This window comes from Nicotiana tabacum, chromosome 10, assembly GCF_000715075.1.
Source record: "Nicotiana tabacum cultivar K326 chromosome 10, ASM71507v2, whole genome shotgun sequence".
In the NCBI taxonomy this organism is placed as follows: Eukaryota; Viridiplantae; Streptophyta; class Magnoliopsida; order Solanales; family Solanaceae; genus Nicotiana; species Nicotiana tabacum.
The window spans coordinates 73,338,376-73,354,038 of record NC_134089.1 but is presented as its reverse complement, the minus strand read 5'-3'; the positions used below and the strand labels follow the sequence as shown (position 1 = coordinate 73,354,038).

Here is a 15,663-nt window from a genome sequence, read left to right as displayed (position 1 = left end):
TTTTATTTTTCAAATAAAGAAAATCTCATTTATAAACTTTCTCATATTATGTGTATAATTTACCATATTTGAAAATAGTAATAATGTTAACTATCCAAAATTATGCTTATAAAACTTTTACTATAATACTCCACTTAAAAGAAAATGCCACATTAACATAATATCTAACGGTATCAAAGTTGTAAACTTACAGGATCTCATAATAATAATGTCGTATACCTTTTATAACCTCCTAATAAACATAATCCGTTCGAACTTATTTGGATTTACTACATGTTAAAAAAATGACTTAGAACTTTACTTAATTTTCAAATTTTGCACATAGATAAACTAATAAATGATCATTCAGCTGCAAGGATTTTTATTCTTCGATTTTCTTGCGTAGGGTATAAGAAATTCTACAATATTTTATCACGTGCAAACAGGAAAAGAGCTTGTATTTTATTGCATATTGATACTACCAAATTCCCTTGACTGAGTCATGATGTGAAATTGGATTTGAGAACAAAGTAATAGTAGGCTGCCTATTAAAGCAGCGATGTACTTCAAATTTTATTTCCGACTCACTCTTCATTGTAAGGGCTCGCTTACCAAATTCTCGTCTTTCTTGGTGTAATGTAGAAAACAAATTCTCATCTTTGCCTCCCGAGATAAATTAGTTGCCAAAAGCGGAATAATCTACTTACTCCCTTTAAGCTCATATGAATTACTATGACTTATCCTAATATTAAAGTATGTGATGTAATAATTATTGTTTGGTGAGGAAAAGTGAAAAACACAAAGGGTGTTGACGTTCCATATTTGCATATTGTTATCACTAATTGAGTGAATTTGAGGATTAAAGCATGAAGGATGATGTCGTGCACTTGATTGCTTTATTATCATTATCAAGTGAGGATGAGAGTAAACACACGAAGGATGATGTCGTGCCATTATATTTATATTATATGGTGAGGATGAGAGTCATGAAGGATGATACCGTGCCATGCATTTATATTATATGGTGAGTATGAGAGTAAAAGCACGAAGGGTGACGTCGTGCAATTAGATGATTTCATTGCTTTACTTCCTTCAAGATTAGGCTCGACACTTACTGAGTACATTGTGTCGGTTATACTCATACTACACTTCTGCACTTCTTATGCATATTTTGACGTTGGTATCAGTGGAGTCCCGAGAGGCACTACAAAAAGTCGGGGTAATTGCGGCGGTTTCATTTGCTTATAGCGGCGGTTCCGAACAACCGCAATTGTTATTAATGGCGTCCTACACACCCGCCATAATCGCTTCCGCCAAAAGGTGTAATACGGCGGTTTTCGTCTAACCGTCGTAATGTGCAATAAAACCGCCACAATATGCATTTTTAAGTACGATTGTTTACTTTGCTTATTGTGGCGGTTTGGAACCACCATAATTTCTGTCCACTCCATTTCAAATTATAGCCATTTTATACTGCCATAATTATAATATTTTAATGTTAATTTTTCAATTCCACATTTAGATCCTTTATCCTTTAATTTCTACTGCACAAATCCATCATAATATGTTATCAAGCACCCATCATAATAATTAACATAAATTATAGTTGAGACTTAGATAAGCAAAATATTCATCATTAAAACATACCCAAAATCCACATCATCCAAGATTCAAGTTTAAGGTGCGTAGAGTTAAGAGAGTTACTCAATAGTTACAACACAAAAAAACATAGTTCATCCTAACAATGATTACTAATTATTGGTTTCTCCATTTTCATAGTTACTTCCGTCAAAGGATCTTCTAGGCTCAGTTGGTGACGGAACACCATCTCCAACGTCATCTCCAACGCCATCTCCAATGCCATCTCCAACACCATCTCCTAAATTGGGTGCCTGCATAACTTAACATTGAAATTGGAGGAACCAAGATAATACAGGAATAGAAATTGGCTAAGCCTAAATAGAAATACAGGAATCAGTGGCTAAGGCTAGGGGATCCAAATACTTCCTTTTCTTATGCTTCAATGAAGACAACATAGGATAAACAGTCTGGTAAAGGAAAATGGCCAATTAATTTAGAATGAAGAGGCAATTACTGAAGAAATTCTTGGATTCTACAAGCAATTGCTAAGGACAAAAGCTAGAAGGATCCCTGCCATAAATCCAGAGGTGATGAAGGATGGACAAATTTTTAACAGGGAGCAACAATTGAAGCTAACTGAAACTGTATCTAGGCAGGATATCTGTGAAGCTTTATGATATTGTTTTCTTCAGGCTGGAGGATTCGAGCTACTACTCGACAGTTTATATGAAGACGATGCATCCAGGAGGCAAATACAGCTGCAACAGGCTGGCTACAGCGCGGGGTATGGGTATGAAATGCCTGGACAGAGTTCAATCAATCACGATGATCCCTTTGCAATGTCATACCACATAGCCCCTCCAACAAACGTACAAATGTTACTGTCTCAGCAGCAACAACAACAAATGATGCAACAGCAGCAGATGATGCAACAACAACACATGATGCTACAGCAGCAACGGCCACAACACAATACGATGATGGTAAAATATCAACACCAATATTCTCAACAAACGTGGTACATGGGATCTTCCAACCATTTGGAGATCCTTTAAGTTATCCACAAAGCGCCAAGCCACCACAGAGAAACCATCCTTTGATTTAGAGGACTTTTCTTTAACAAGTCCTATGTGTCTCAGCCTCTCTATTTGTTTTTTAACTCATATTAGTTTCCACTCCAAGTATTTTACAATCAGTTTTCATACAACTCAGAGTTTCCTCCATCCACATGCCTTCTTAAATCAATAATAAGTGTTCCGGTGTTATATCCGGAACACTTGCACAAGGCAGCCACATTGGTGTCCAATCTTATTTGATGGATCTCCTAGATAATTTGAAACCAGCCCAAGTTTTAGAATCTCAAGGTACAGAACATCAACGTCGAAAATAAAGAGAAGAATTACCTGTGAAGGAGTCGGAAATAAGTGAGCAAACTCCTCGGGATATTTCCTATTTTCATTTGAAATAAGCTTGTTAGCGCATTTAATCGTGATCTCATATTTGCCATCTCTTGCACCCATTGTGGAGGTGGAGCACTAGTGCTAGCTGCGCCCATATAAGAACCACCACCTCGTCTTGATGTTTGCTTGAATACTACAGTTGGAACTGCACCCATGCCTAAGCCTCGAACACGGCCAGGGTGCTCGGGACCGAAGATTACACCAAGCGCGTCATTCGGTGAAATTTCTGCCCGATTTTCTGGTCTTTGTCTTCGAATTTCTTCAATTCTTTCCTACATAAGAGATAAAATACAATTACAAAAGCTCAGATCAAGACCGGAGTTTGTATACTTTTAATCAGACTAAGAAAGCAGTTTCAGAAATTTCTATGTTGCTACCAACTTTTACTTTGTCCTTTTGTGTAAAAAGAAAAAGAAAGGATGCTGTGATTCAGAATACATTGAGTAATGGAACTTTACATAATACTTGCTCTACAAGTCAAATTACTGGTTATAATTAATTTAATTCCCTTGTGCGTTTACTTGTTATTATATTTTAAATTTCCTTATTAAAAATGTTAGGTGCCACTGGTTTGACCAAAGTTGTTGTGGACTTCTACAGGAGTGAGCTTGCAATAAGGTAGCCGCTGGCTTTATTTTTATTTTTATATGAATAAAAGAAACAAGCCTGTCTACCAACTATGACTTCAAAATTAAAAACATTGTTTTCTAGTCTCATAACTTGGCATGCAAGAACCATCTACTTCATCTTTGACGTGAGCTGACAATAAAATTTATTCTACTTTGTCCATTAATCTGGTCTATTTTACAAGTAAAGATTTTTAAATGAGAGGAAGGAGTGCTCAGATTTCTCAAGGAGATACAACGATCCTGAATGATAACACAAAAATCATGCAAAATATTTGACTGCCGATTATGAGATGGTAAAAGAAGAAAGCAGAAAATAGTGATAGACACTTACCCCAATCTCCCTAGCTTGAACATTCACATAACTCCCATCTTTCCTCCTATGAGTCTCAGTCCACACTTTGCCGCGATCAACTTCTTTTCCCTGTTTCTTCTGAAAGTTTTAAAAAGTAAAATTAAACTAAATAACTCTTGGATAAGAGGTTGTAAGTACACGTCAATGTCATTGCCGGGAATTTGTTTTCCTGGAATGATCATTGAAAGAATGAATGAAGTTTGTTTCATGCACTCCCATGGAGGACGATGGTATGGAATAAGAACCACAGGCCAAATACTATAGTTTGTTGCCATTGCTCCAAAAGGATTGAAACTGTCACTAGCTAGGCCTAGTCGTACATTCCGAGGATCTACAGCAAATTCAGGATGAAGCAAGTCAAATGCTTTCCATGCTTGAGAATCCCTTGGATGCCTCATCAATCCATCTTGGTTACCCGCAGAAGAATGGCATCTCATAGACTCAACAGTTTTAGAGCACATGAACAATCTTTGTAGCCTTGGCTTTAGTGGAAAGTAGCACAAAATCTTTGCAGGCTGCTTCTTTTTATTGTCCTTCCACCTAGATGTCTTGTACTTTTTGCATTCTTGTAAGCCTTTATCTTCCCTAAAATATAACATACAATCATTTAGGCAAGCATGGATCTTGGTATAATTAAGACCAAGTTTGTTAATGATTTTTTTTGGCCTCATAAAAAGAAACAAGAATCTTGGCATCTTCAAAGGCATCTTTTAACAATTCTAATATCATATTCATCGCCTTGTCAGTCATTCGACACAAACACTTGATATGATAAAATTTTACTAGAAAGGACAATTTGGAATACTTCGCGCACCCTTCATATAATGGTTGATTGCCATCTTCTACCAGCTCATAGAACTGTGCATATTCTTCATTATGCTCTTCATTAAATCTTTCTTCACTATTCATAGGCTCACAAGACACACCAGGCTCATTGACATTGTTCCCTATGAACCCAAATGCATCGTTAATCATGGTTACCATTGGATATTGGGGCTGCGGAGTTTCTTCTATGACATGTGTGCTCTGAAACGTTTGTGGCATAGTTGGATTTGATTCTTCACCATGCAAATACCAAACTTTATAATTTTTTGGAAAAAGGCTTACAAGTCAGGTGTTCTTCAACTACATTTCTTCTTTGCCACTTGTTAAAACCATATTTCGGGCACGGATACTTAAGTACACGCCCATCAATAGACCCATACTCAAAAGTAAAATCCAGAAATTTTCTAAGCCCATCCGCGTATTCAAGTATATTTCGTGGTTTGCTAATCCAAGATTTATCAATTGGCATGGCTAGAAAAGAAGATATAAGATAACATCACAATATAAAAATGAAAAAACTAGTTCATAGCCACTATATGGAAATCAAAAGAATAGTAATCACTTAATCTCACTTTTTAACTTCTGAAGAATAAACGGAAACTAAAGCGAGAAATAAACAAAGAAAAGAACAAGTGAAACTTATTCAGAGAAAAACAAAAACTACAACATACATGAACTATCCATATCGTCAAATTAATTTTATTTATACTATCAGCATGCTACGTTTTCACTTAAGTAACTTGTCTTTAGTTCACAAATGAGCAATACTAATATTTTTTGTCATCAAACTGCACAGCTAATGTTAATAGCAATAGTTGGGAAACAAAGAACCTCCCCAGTTCTCACTTATTACTGCCTAATGAGACTCCAAAAAGAGAGTCTTAAAAGTTATTCTAGTTTCTCAATATCAACAAGCAAAAATGACTAACAGAAATATAAACAAATATCATATACATAGAAAGTACTTAAATCCTATAAAAAATCATCAAAAATCATTTAATGCTATGTGTGCTAGGATGAAACCGTTAAAACATGCATTCTGCTTGTGATATATCACAAAGCAAGTGAAATTCCCTTTCCGAAGGATGCCAGGAAACAGAACTTAAACATTTAAAACATAGACTGATCCTGACTGACTTGAAATAGATGCAATCTTTATGATCAATCGAAGCAGTCGGAGTGAAGTAGAAAACTCAACGAGACTTTGAAAACATAGCTACAAACAAAGTCACATATTGTAAGGTGATATTATATTAGAGGTATTACTGATCATTTATTTGTACACGATATACATAAAATTAGCTTAATCGTTTTACCAGAAGAACATATTTCTTGCACAAGCTTTAGGTAGCAACTAACCTTTCAAACAAAGCACCACATCAAAGGGATACAGAATTACTCCAGCTGTTTTAGATTCCTTGGCTACCTATCAAGGCTATAAATGAACCTAAATCAGTGAAATTCAAACACATTACCTAAATCTGATTTCCTTACATAAAAGCTAAAGGATTTGGGAGAATCGTTAACGGATATAAACGTCTTACATTACAGTGATTTGGGGGAATCGCTTGTTTAGTGAGAACAAGAGAGAAGGTGTACAGTGATTTGGGGAATCACTGTTTTGGGGCAAAAGATTACTCTGTTTAGGGCTTTTGAACGAGAGAGAAGGTGTTTGAAATTAGAAGATGAACGAGTTCTTACATTACGGAATAATAACATTAAATGAATTATTAAAATTTTTGTCTTAGTGGCAGTTTAGAACCGCTGTAATTGTTAAAAAGACGCCGGTTTTACATTACGCACTAATGGCGTCTAGAATGCCGCCGTATTATGATATATATTGCGGCGGTTTTGTTGAACCGTCGTTATTTAACCGTCACAATAATTCTGATTTTTTGTAGTGAGGTACTTAGCAGCTATCAGTCATTGATTCGAGGTAGAGCTGTATGTCGTTCGCAGAACCTAGAGTCATCTTCCTATTTCTACTGTACCATTTTCACTTTGTTTCGGACAGTGATGTATTTCTTTCAAACTTTGTATTTAACTGGATTTAGACGCTCATGTACTTGTGACACCGGATCTTGGGGGTGGTTTATGTTACGTTATTGACTAGTATCGGTCTTTTATTGCTTTTCCTTATGTGTATCATCTGTTACTTTGGCTTGCCTACATACGGTGTTAGACATCACCACGGCCCCTTTGTTGAGATTTCAGGTCGTGACGTAAGTCCATCGAGCTGCCCCTACAAATAGGCCATAACCGTTTTCACAAGTTATATGCCAGAAAAAAGAATGAAAAAATACACTTTCATAAGTTATGCTTGGGACAAAATTTTGGTACAATCTTCATACTCTTAGATTGTTAAATCGTGCACAAATCTTTCCAGATTAGCTGAACTTATGTGTGTTCAATCATTTACAAGTTATGATGGCAGATTATAACTTTGGTATTCTTCTATATAACTTATTAAGTTGTTTATAAGTAGTCTAATCAGATAATGACTGAACTTGCCTATGTTCAATTGTTCATGGCAATTAGTTATGTCGGTGGGTCATAACTTTCGTATAACCTTCATTCTTCTATATCTATATATTTTGTCAAATCTTTTATAAGTCCAAGTTATCGAATTGGCAGAACTTTTCGTATTCAGTTGTTCACAAGTCGTGAAAGCAAATCATAACTTTGGTATAATTAACTTGATTCTCCTATCTTATTTAATTGTTCACAAGCTAAGTCTTACCGAATTGTTAGAACTTACCTGCATGGTTCAAAAGGGGAAAAAATCTTATGTCTACGTAAGTGAAAACACCACCTTATGTCTACGTACTTCTTATTTAATTTCGTCATTATATGCTGCGAAAATGAAACATATATATACAGCCAATTCATGGCACATTTTACATGAGATTCTAGGATTGTAAGTACTTCGAATTGCGGATCGTGTTTCATCTTGTCCATGTATGCATCTTGATATTCAAAGTTAGATCACATTCTTTCGTTCCAACTTAGCGAGGAAGGCAAAGCTTCACTCTCAATCCTCATAATCATATCGCCAGAGTAAACAGAACACAAAACAGAACCAGAGTGAGAGAAAATCCAAAAAAAATACTCATTGATAATTCAGAATTGAAACAATAGAATAACCAGATCATACTATGTGTACAGATGAATAATATCTAAACTTATCAATGAATTAACTAACTCAATCCCAAATTTGTGGGGATCGATAGTACGAAATCCCTATATTCGTTATGTCTTATTTAGGTTCATTCATCCCAATACACTCAACAATTTATCTTTCAAGATAAATCGGGATGAGTAATATCTCAAAACACAAAACAAAAGAAAACAAATTCCCTTAATCAAGAACATCTCCTAATAATCCAAAGAATATATAGAGAAACAAATCAAAAACTAGAAATTAAAAAAGAACAAAGAAATAAACTCCAAGATTAATGGCGCGCCCAAGGTATAATAACGCAGTTGGTTCTCTCAAAAGTACCCGAAGATCCACCATTTGATTTCATAGGAACCTTCAACTCACAGCCAGCTGCTAACTTAATCTTCCCTGATGTGATCCAACCAGACTTAAGCCTAATACGCATGTAAAGCACAGTGAAAATCCTGTACATCCCAGATTTCTTCTCGTCATTGTAATCTGATTTCTCACTATCTCCCAAATAAACCGAACTCTGGCCCTTGAGCACTGGATTCAAGATAGTAGTATTCTTGGGGTCCTGATAGAACGATTCAAGATTGGTATTGGCAAACTTTTGGCGATGATAAGTAGTCTTGGCTTCGATTTTGTCAAAGTAAACCCCAATCCTTTTGTTGGAGTTTCTGATGTCAACGCTGAGGGAAAGATCATAATCGAGGGTGTTTGTCGTGGGGGAGAAATCGAACTTTGTGAGCGAGGCGTCAGCGATGTGGAAGTAGACCTTATTGGGCCTGAAAATGAGCCAAAGGGCTAAAATAATGACGCCCAAAATGATGATAATGGCGCAGAGTACTTGACAGATGCATGCGAAAACGCAGCTGAAGAGGCAGTTGCAGCAGCAGCAGCGCCCCATGATTGTTGCTTTCTTTCTTTTGTAATTTGTTCTATAATTTGGATTATGTAAGGAGAATGAGAAGGGATTTTGGTAATGTGAGGGGGATGAATATACAGAAGAATCAAATGGGAAGGTGGAAAATGATTCTTCTGTATCTGTTGCCCAGATTGAAAGGGAGGTTAATGTGTATGTATAGATACTTGAATAGGATTGGCATTTTCTGGAGTTCGTACGTAAATAAATGGTGGGGAGGAAATAGAGGAAATGCTAATTTTTCGGAGTGGTTAAGGTTTGACACACGGTTGTCTTTGCGGAGAAATTTTATTTTTAGTAATTTGTTTAAATTATTATTATTATCATGGGTGAGACAAAAGTATAGGTAGTTAAAAACAGTATCGATACTGGTTATGTATCGATACTGGTTAATTCTTAATACACATTGTAACAGTAGAATGTTTGTGACGACCCGGCCAGTCATCTCATGAGTTATCGTTCCGTTTCCCCCATTTCTGCTTCTTATTGCTTTGTCTATCGGTTCTATATGTGATCGGGTTGGTTGGCTTGGTTCGGAAAGGATTTGGTAAGGTTTGAGACACTTAGTCTCTTTTGAGGAAGCTTAAGTTGGAAAAGTCAATCGGATGTTGACTTATGTGTTAGAGGGCCCGGATGTGAGTTCTGATGGGTCGGATAGCTTCGGGAGGTGAATTGGGACTTAGGAGTGTGATCGGAATGTGTTTTGGAGGTCCGGAGTAGATTTAGGCTTGAATTGGCGGAATTGGATTTTTGGCGTTTTCCGGTTGGTAGGTGAGATTTTTATATAGGGGTCAGAATGAAATTTCGGGAGTTGTAATAGTTCTGTTGGGTTATTTGGGATGTGTGTGCAAAATTTCAGGTCATTTGGACGTGGTTTGGTATGCTTTTTGATCAAAAGCATAATTCGGAAGATTTTGGAAACTTAGGCTTGAATCCGAAGTGTTTTGATTTATTCGATGTTGTTTGAGGTGTTTTGAAGATTGGTATAAGTTTGGATGGTGGTATATGATGTGTTTGTGCTTTTGGTTGAGGTCCTGGGGGCCTCGAGGTGATTTCGGATGGTTGGCGAAAAGATTTGGAGTTGGTTGTGACAGCTGAAGTTTCCCATTGCTGTCATAACCGCACCTGCGGCTAGGGGACCGCAGGTGCGGTCTCGCAGAAGCAAAAAGGGAGCCACAGATGCAGCCAAGTGGAAAGTTGGCAGGAACCGCAGAAGCGGTAGAGGAACCGCACCTGCGGTGGCATAGGTGCGGGTTAGGCATCACAGATGCGGAGTCTGAGTGGCTTAAGTGAAAACAGCAGAAGCGGTTCAAGGACCACAAAAGTGGTACCGCAAAAGCGGTACCGCAGAAGCGGTAGAAGGGGCTGCAGATGCAAAATGCCTGGGCCAGAAGGTATAAATTATTTCCTTCGCGATTTTGAGCTATTCCACCATTTCTAAGTCGGCTTTTGGAGCTTTTTGGGCGATTTGAAGAAGGATTTCAAGGGGATTTCATTGAGGTAAGGATTTTGGACCTAAAAATTCGTTCCTATGGTATTATTTCACGGATTAGAGCTGTAACTAATGGAATTTAAGGGTTAAAATTGGGGAAACTAGGGCTTGGTATTGGAGACCTAGACTTGAGGATTTGAGGGACCATTTATGGTCGGATTTTGGTACTTTTGATATGTATGAACTCGTGGGGAGATAAGGAATCTATTGATGTGAATTTTATCGAATTCTGAGATGTGAGCCCGGAGGTCGGGTTTTGGTAATTTCGGGATTTATGTTGTAAATTGATTATTTTCGCATGGGCTTCGTTCCCTTAGCATATTTTGACGTCGTGATTCTGATTTTGGATAGATTTGACACGAGTTGAGGCCGATTCGGGGACAAAGGCGTCGCGGGCTAGAGTTTGGACCTGATTAAGGTGAGTAATGATTGTAAATATTGTCCTGAGGGTATGAAACCCCGGATTGCACATCGTTGTGCTATATTGAGGTGACACACACGCTAGATGACGAGGGTGGGGTTGTGTACTATTGGGGATTGTGACTTAGTCCATCCTGAATGACTATTTTACCATGCATTTGACTGAAAACTACTTGCTATCATCATGTTTGGGGCTGAATGCCATATTTGGGCCTCGTGCCAACTATTTGAACCCTTAGGGGGATTTTACTGATATTTTCTCACTGTTTTGACTTTATACTTGTACTCAGTCATGCTATATTCTACTGTTTTCATAACGTAGCCATGTCTACTCTGCTTTAAAACTTAAAATGATATTTTAAATGATATTTTGGGCTGAACATCATGTTTTACTGTTACCCGAGTGGCTTGTGAGAATTTCGACTGAGTAAAGCTAAGGGCCTATGTTGTGAGAAAACACTTGATTATGATTATGATGCAGAGGGCTTGAGATTTGTACGTCACGAGGTGGCTTGTTGATATGAGGCCGAGAGCCTATGTGATTATGCCACGAGATGGCTTGATATTGCGCTTGGGCCGTAAGGGGCCCCTCCAGGAGTCTGCACACCCCCAGTGAGCGCGAATACCCATGGTTATGTGAGATATAGCCCGAGAGGCTGGTTATTATTCCATGTGTTGCCCGAGGCTGATTCTGTTGGTATTGTGCCCGAGGGGCATTTCTTTATGTGTTTACCTTTTCTTTAGTTGTCTGTCTTTTACTTGCTTAACTATTTAAAAAGGCATTTTTAAGAAGCTTACACTGAAACTAAAGTGACTTTGCATATTTTCACTGTTTCATTACTTTTACTGGCATTTACTGCTTCCTTATAGCCTGTGATGTGCCTTACATGATTTCTTATTTCTCAGTATTTATTTATGATTATTACTCACTGAGTTGGAGTATTCACTTTACTCCCTGCACCCTGTGTGCAGATTCAGGCGCTTCAGGTCCTGCTGGCGAGGGTTAAGAGCTTCCAGCAGATTCCAGAGTTCACGAGGTACCTGCTCGACATTCGCAGCCCCGTGTTTCTCCACCCTATCTCATTTCTTATCTCTTATTAGTGTTCTGTAATAATTTGAGTAGACTCTTTCAGACTTGTAGTATTATTATATATGCTCATGACTAGTGACACCCCGATGTCGGGCTGTGTTGGTTTTAATTCCGCAAATTGTACTGTTTCACCTTATCTATTTAGGATATTTATTATGTTTAAGACTTAATATTTATTATTTTAATTGCTTAAAATGGAAGTGGGGATGTATCGGTTGGCCTTGTCTTCACGAGAGGTATCATCACGACCGGGTACGGGTTTAGGGTCGTGATAATGTTGGAATGGAGTACATGAGTGGTGTTTTGGTTATAATTTTGAGCTATTGAGATTGAAAATAATGTGTACATATTTACTTAAACAAGATTTGTCATGACACATTTTCCACTCTATGCCGTGATGGCCTCCCACCTCGCCGCTAGGCAAGCCAATGGTGAAATATCTACTTAATTGCTCATTTTAATGTTTTCGAAGTCGTTGGTTTTTATTTAATAAGGAAACAAATAGTGGGTGATCGTAGTAATGTAAAATATAAACTAAACATATTGTATAGTAGTGAAATTAAATAATCAAAAACCATGAGTATCTACTAGAACTTTCCAAAATCCGGTGCCACAAGTGCATGGGCAATCTAGAGAATACACAAAAATAATACAACTAATGTATGAAGGGTAATAGACAAATAATAAACAAGGTAAAGGAAGACTTTGGTGCTCCAGATTGAAGCAAGGCAAGCCGCTCACCGCTAAGTCTCCATAGAGGTGCGGCTACGAGCCCGTGTGACCACTGGTAGTACCTGCACATTCAGTACAGAAGTATAGTGTGAGTACGTAAATCAATGCGTACCTAATAAGTATCTAATCTAACCTCGAATATATAGTGATGAGGGGTTGACTTGACACTTACTAGTGGTCAACAGTAATAAAAATACATAAAGTAGACATAGAGAATGTACAACAAGTAGCAACAAAACAAATAAAAGTAATTACAGTAATTGCACACATGAGTCTATATCAAATCACTGAACATGTCATATCTGGCCTTGAAGGTGCTAACTTAACTGTTACCAAACCAAATCCAGTCCCAAGTATTAAGCACGAAGTTGCCGAGGCAAACGACTCGATCCCATAGGAATAGTAGTACTCAGTACTGCCGAGCCGAACGACCCAATCCCATAAGAATAGTGTTACCATACTGCCAAGGCAAACAACCCGATCCCATAAAAGTAATTTAATTTGCTGTCGAGGCAAACAACCTGTTTTCATAAGAGTAGAGAAATTTATCTCGCTCGCGGAAGCACATGTGAGTTGAGAAGATACGGATCCATAGTTCATCAAAAATTTCCCAGTTTTTCCAAAGTAAGAGGCTAAACAAATATTTTTATTCTAATTCTCAATTTCGGTCATAATCAAGGAAATGAATACACATGATAAATACAAATAGCACAGTTAAGGCATGATGTGAATCTAAGTCTAACTGGATATAACATGAATACATCCACGTGTGGACTCTCGTCACCTCGTGCGCACGTAGTTCCCCACAACAAGCAGCACACAACAAATAATACACCTTAGAGGATAAGTTCCCTCTTACAAGATTAGGCAAAAGACTTACCTCGCTTTCAGATCCATTAACCGGCTCTTTAACCTCTCTAGAGCTCCTCAAACGAAGCTGAGCAATCCAAAGCTAATCAATAGTCGTATGAACTAATCAATAAGTGCTCAAAAGTTCATGATTTAACCACTAGAGTAATTACCCACCCAATTACGAAGGTTCCTAAAGTTTACCAGGCCCACGCACCCGGATTCCGGAAATTTTCGCAAATAAATATTATCCCATAACCTCACGAATATAAATATATAATTTCTACTCAATTCCATAATCATTTTCGTTGTCTAATCCCATTTTTATCAAAACCTGGTTTTTCAACAACTCCTAAAATTTTCACATTTTTATATGTTAAAATCTAGCCATAATCTATGTATTTAACTTATACTAGGTAGAAATTACTCACCTTACAATTCTTGATGAAAACCTCTCTCCAAGAAGCTCCAAATTCGGACCACAGAAATGCGAAATGGGAAAATAAGCCTAAGTCCCATCTTTAAATCAAGACACTACCTAGTGCTTCCTTCTTCGCGATCGCGATACCAAAGGCAAAATGCCAAGCCTGGGAAAAATGCCTTTCTCGAACGCGAGAACAGACTCGCGAATGCGAAGGCTTAGCTGACCCGCCCATCGTGAACACAGCGGCCTCAACGCGAATACGAAGGCCATCGACTGACCCCCTCCCCAGTTGGCCTCACACTTCGCGAACAGGAAGGACAGAGCGCGAACGCGAAAGCAATGGCCTAAAGCACCACGAATGCAATCCCCCTCTCACGAACACATAAGGAAAAATGCCACCCAGCCTTATTCCTTCATCGCGAACGCAACGCCTTCTCCGCATTCGCAAATAAGAAAGCAGAACAACAACAACAATTTTTTTAGATTTAGCTCCAGATGGTTTAAAATTCACCCGAGCCACCCGGGAACCCGTCCAAATGCATTAATAAGTCCATAAACATTATATGGAGTTGCTCGAACCCTCGAAACAAGTAAAACGAGATCGAATATAAGAATCGCACCCCAAAACCAATTTGAATCAACTTATGAACTTCAAACTTTTCAACTAGCTCTGAACACAATGAATCATACTTAGACCACTCAGAATGACACCAAATTTTCCGTACAAGTCATAATCACCACATTGATCTATTCCTAGGATCGGAATCCCAAACATACCTCGATAATACCAAAGCCTACGTCAAACTGAATTCAAAAAACTAGAAAACTTTCAAAACGCCAACTTTCAACATTAGGCACCAAAACGCTCCCGGATCACCCGAAACTCGATCCGCACATACACCCATGTCTAATATCATCATACGAACCTCTTGGAACCATCAAATCTATGTTCAGATGTTGTTTACTCAAAATATTGACTCAAGTCAAACTTGGCCATCGTAAGCCACTATTTAGGAAGTAAGAGTTCCGACTTCAAACCCGAACCCTTTCAAACCTAAACCAACCATCTACACAAGTCATCAAACAGTAAAAAAACATATGGGAAGTCTCTATTAGGGGAACGAGGATCTATAAAGAAAAGTGACCGTTCGGGTCATTATATTCTTCACTTTTTAAACAAACGTTTATCCGCGAATGGGCCTGGAATCATAATTGGAGTGCTGAATAAGTGTGGATATCTGATCCGTATGTCATCCTCGGTCTCCCAAATCACCTCCTCAACTGGTTGACCCCTCCACTGGATCTTTACCATAGAAATCTTCTTAGACCTCAACTGGCGAACCTACCTGTCAACAATGGCAACTGGCTCCTCATAATCCAAGGTCTCATCTAACTGGACTGTGTTGTAATCTAATACATGCGACCTATCGGCATGGTACTTTCGAAGCATAGACACATGGAAGATTTGATTAACTCCCGATAGACTAGGAGGCAAAGCAAGCTTATAAGCAACCTCCCAAACTCACCTCAAATAGGCCAATAAACCTCGGACTCAGCTTGCCCTTCTTTCCGAACCTGATGATACCCTTCATCGGTGAGACTTTCAAGAGAACCTTCTCGCCTACCATAAAAGATAAATCACGTGCCTTCTGATCTACGTAACTCTTCTGTCTACACTGTGCTGTGTGAAGTCACTCCTACATCGCTGACCATATAAAGCTTCAAATGGATCTATCTCGATGCTG

The 15,663-nt window shown here is 38.2% G+C and overlaps 2 protein-coding genes across 4 annotated transcripts; both read right to left on the bottom strand.

Moving 5' to 3' along the window:
• Positions 1-1,597: 1,597 nt before the first annotated feature.
• LOC107784327 (uncharacterized) lies at positions 1,598-6,553 on the bottom strand. 3 transcript variants are annotated; one of them, XM_016605455.2, is made up of 7 exons: positions 6,371-6,553; positions 6,186-6,273; positions 4,816-5,297; positions 4,322-4,586; positions 3,981-4,079; positions 2,964-3,292; positions 1,598-2,884 (listed from the first exon to the last, which is right to left on the bottom strand). In XM_016605455.2, exons 3-7 carry the CDS (start codon positions 5,043-5,045, stop codon positions 2,869-2,871), a joined length of 939 nt encoding a protein of 312 aa, XP_016460941.1. In that variant the 5' UTR covers positions 5,046-5,297; positions 6,186-6,273; positions 6,371-6,553; the 3' UTR covers positions 1,598-2,868. The 3 variants fall into 3 exon arrangements, with proteins under 3 accessions (XP_016460941.1, XP_016460940.1, XP_016460942.1); XM_016605454.2 differs by having other exon boundaries at positions 6,186-6,261; XM_016605456.2 differs by having other exon boundaries at positions 1,598-1,871; positions 6,186-6,261; positions 6,371-6,552.
• Positions 6,554-7,911: 1,358 nt separating this feature from the next.
• Positions 7,912-9,071, bottom strand: LOC107784326 (NDR1/HIN1-like protein 3). Its single transcript, XM_016605453.2, has one exon. It carries the CDS (start codon positions 8,894-8,896, stop codon positions 8,279-8,281), a length of 618 nt encoding a protein of 205 aa, XP_016460939.1. The 5' UTR covers positions 8,897-9,071; the 3' UTR covers positions 7,912-8,278.
• Between the last annotated feature and the right edge of the window lie 6,592 nt (positions 9,072-15,663).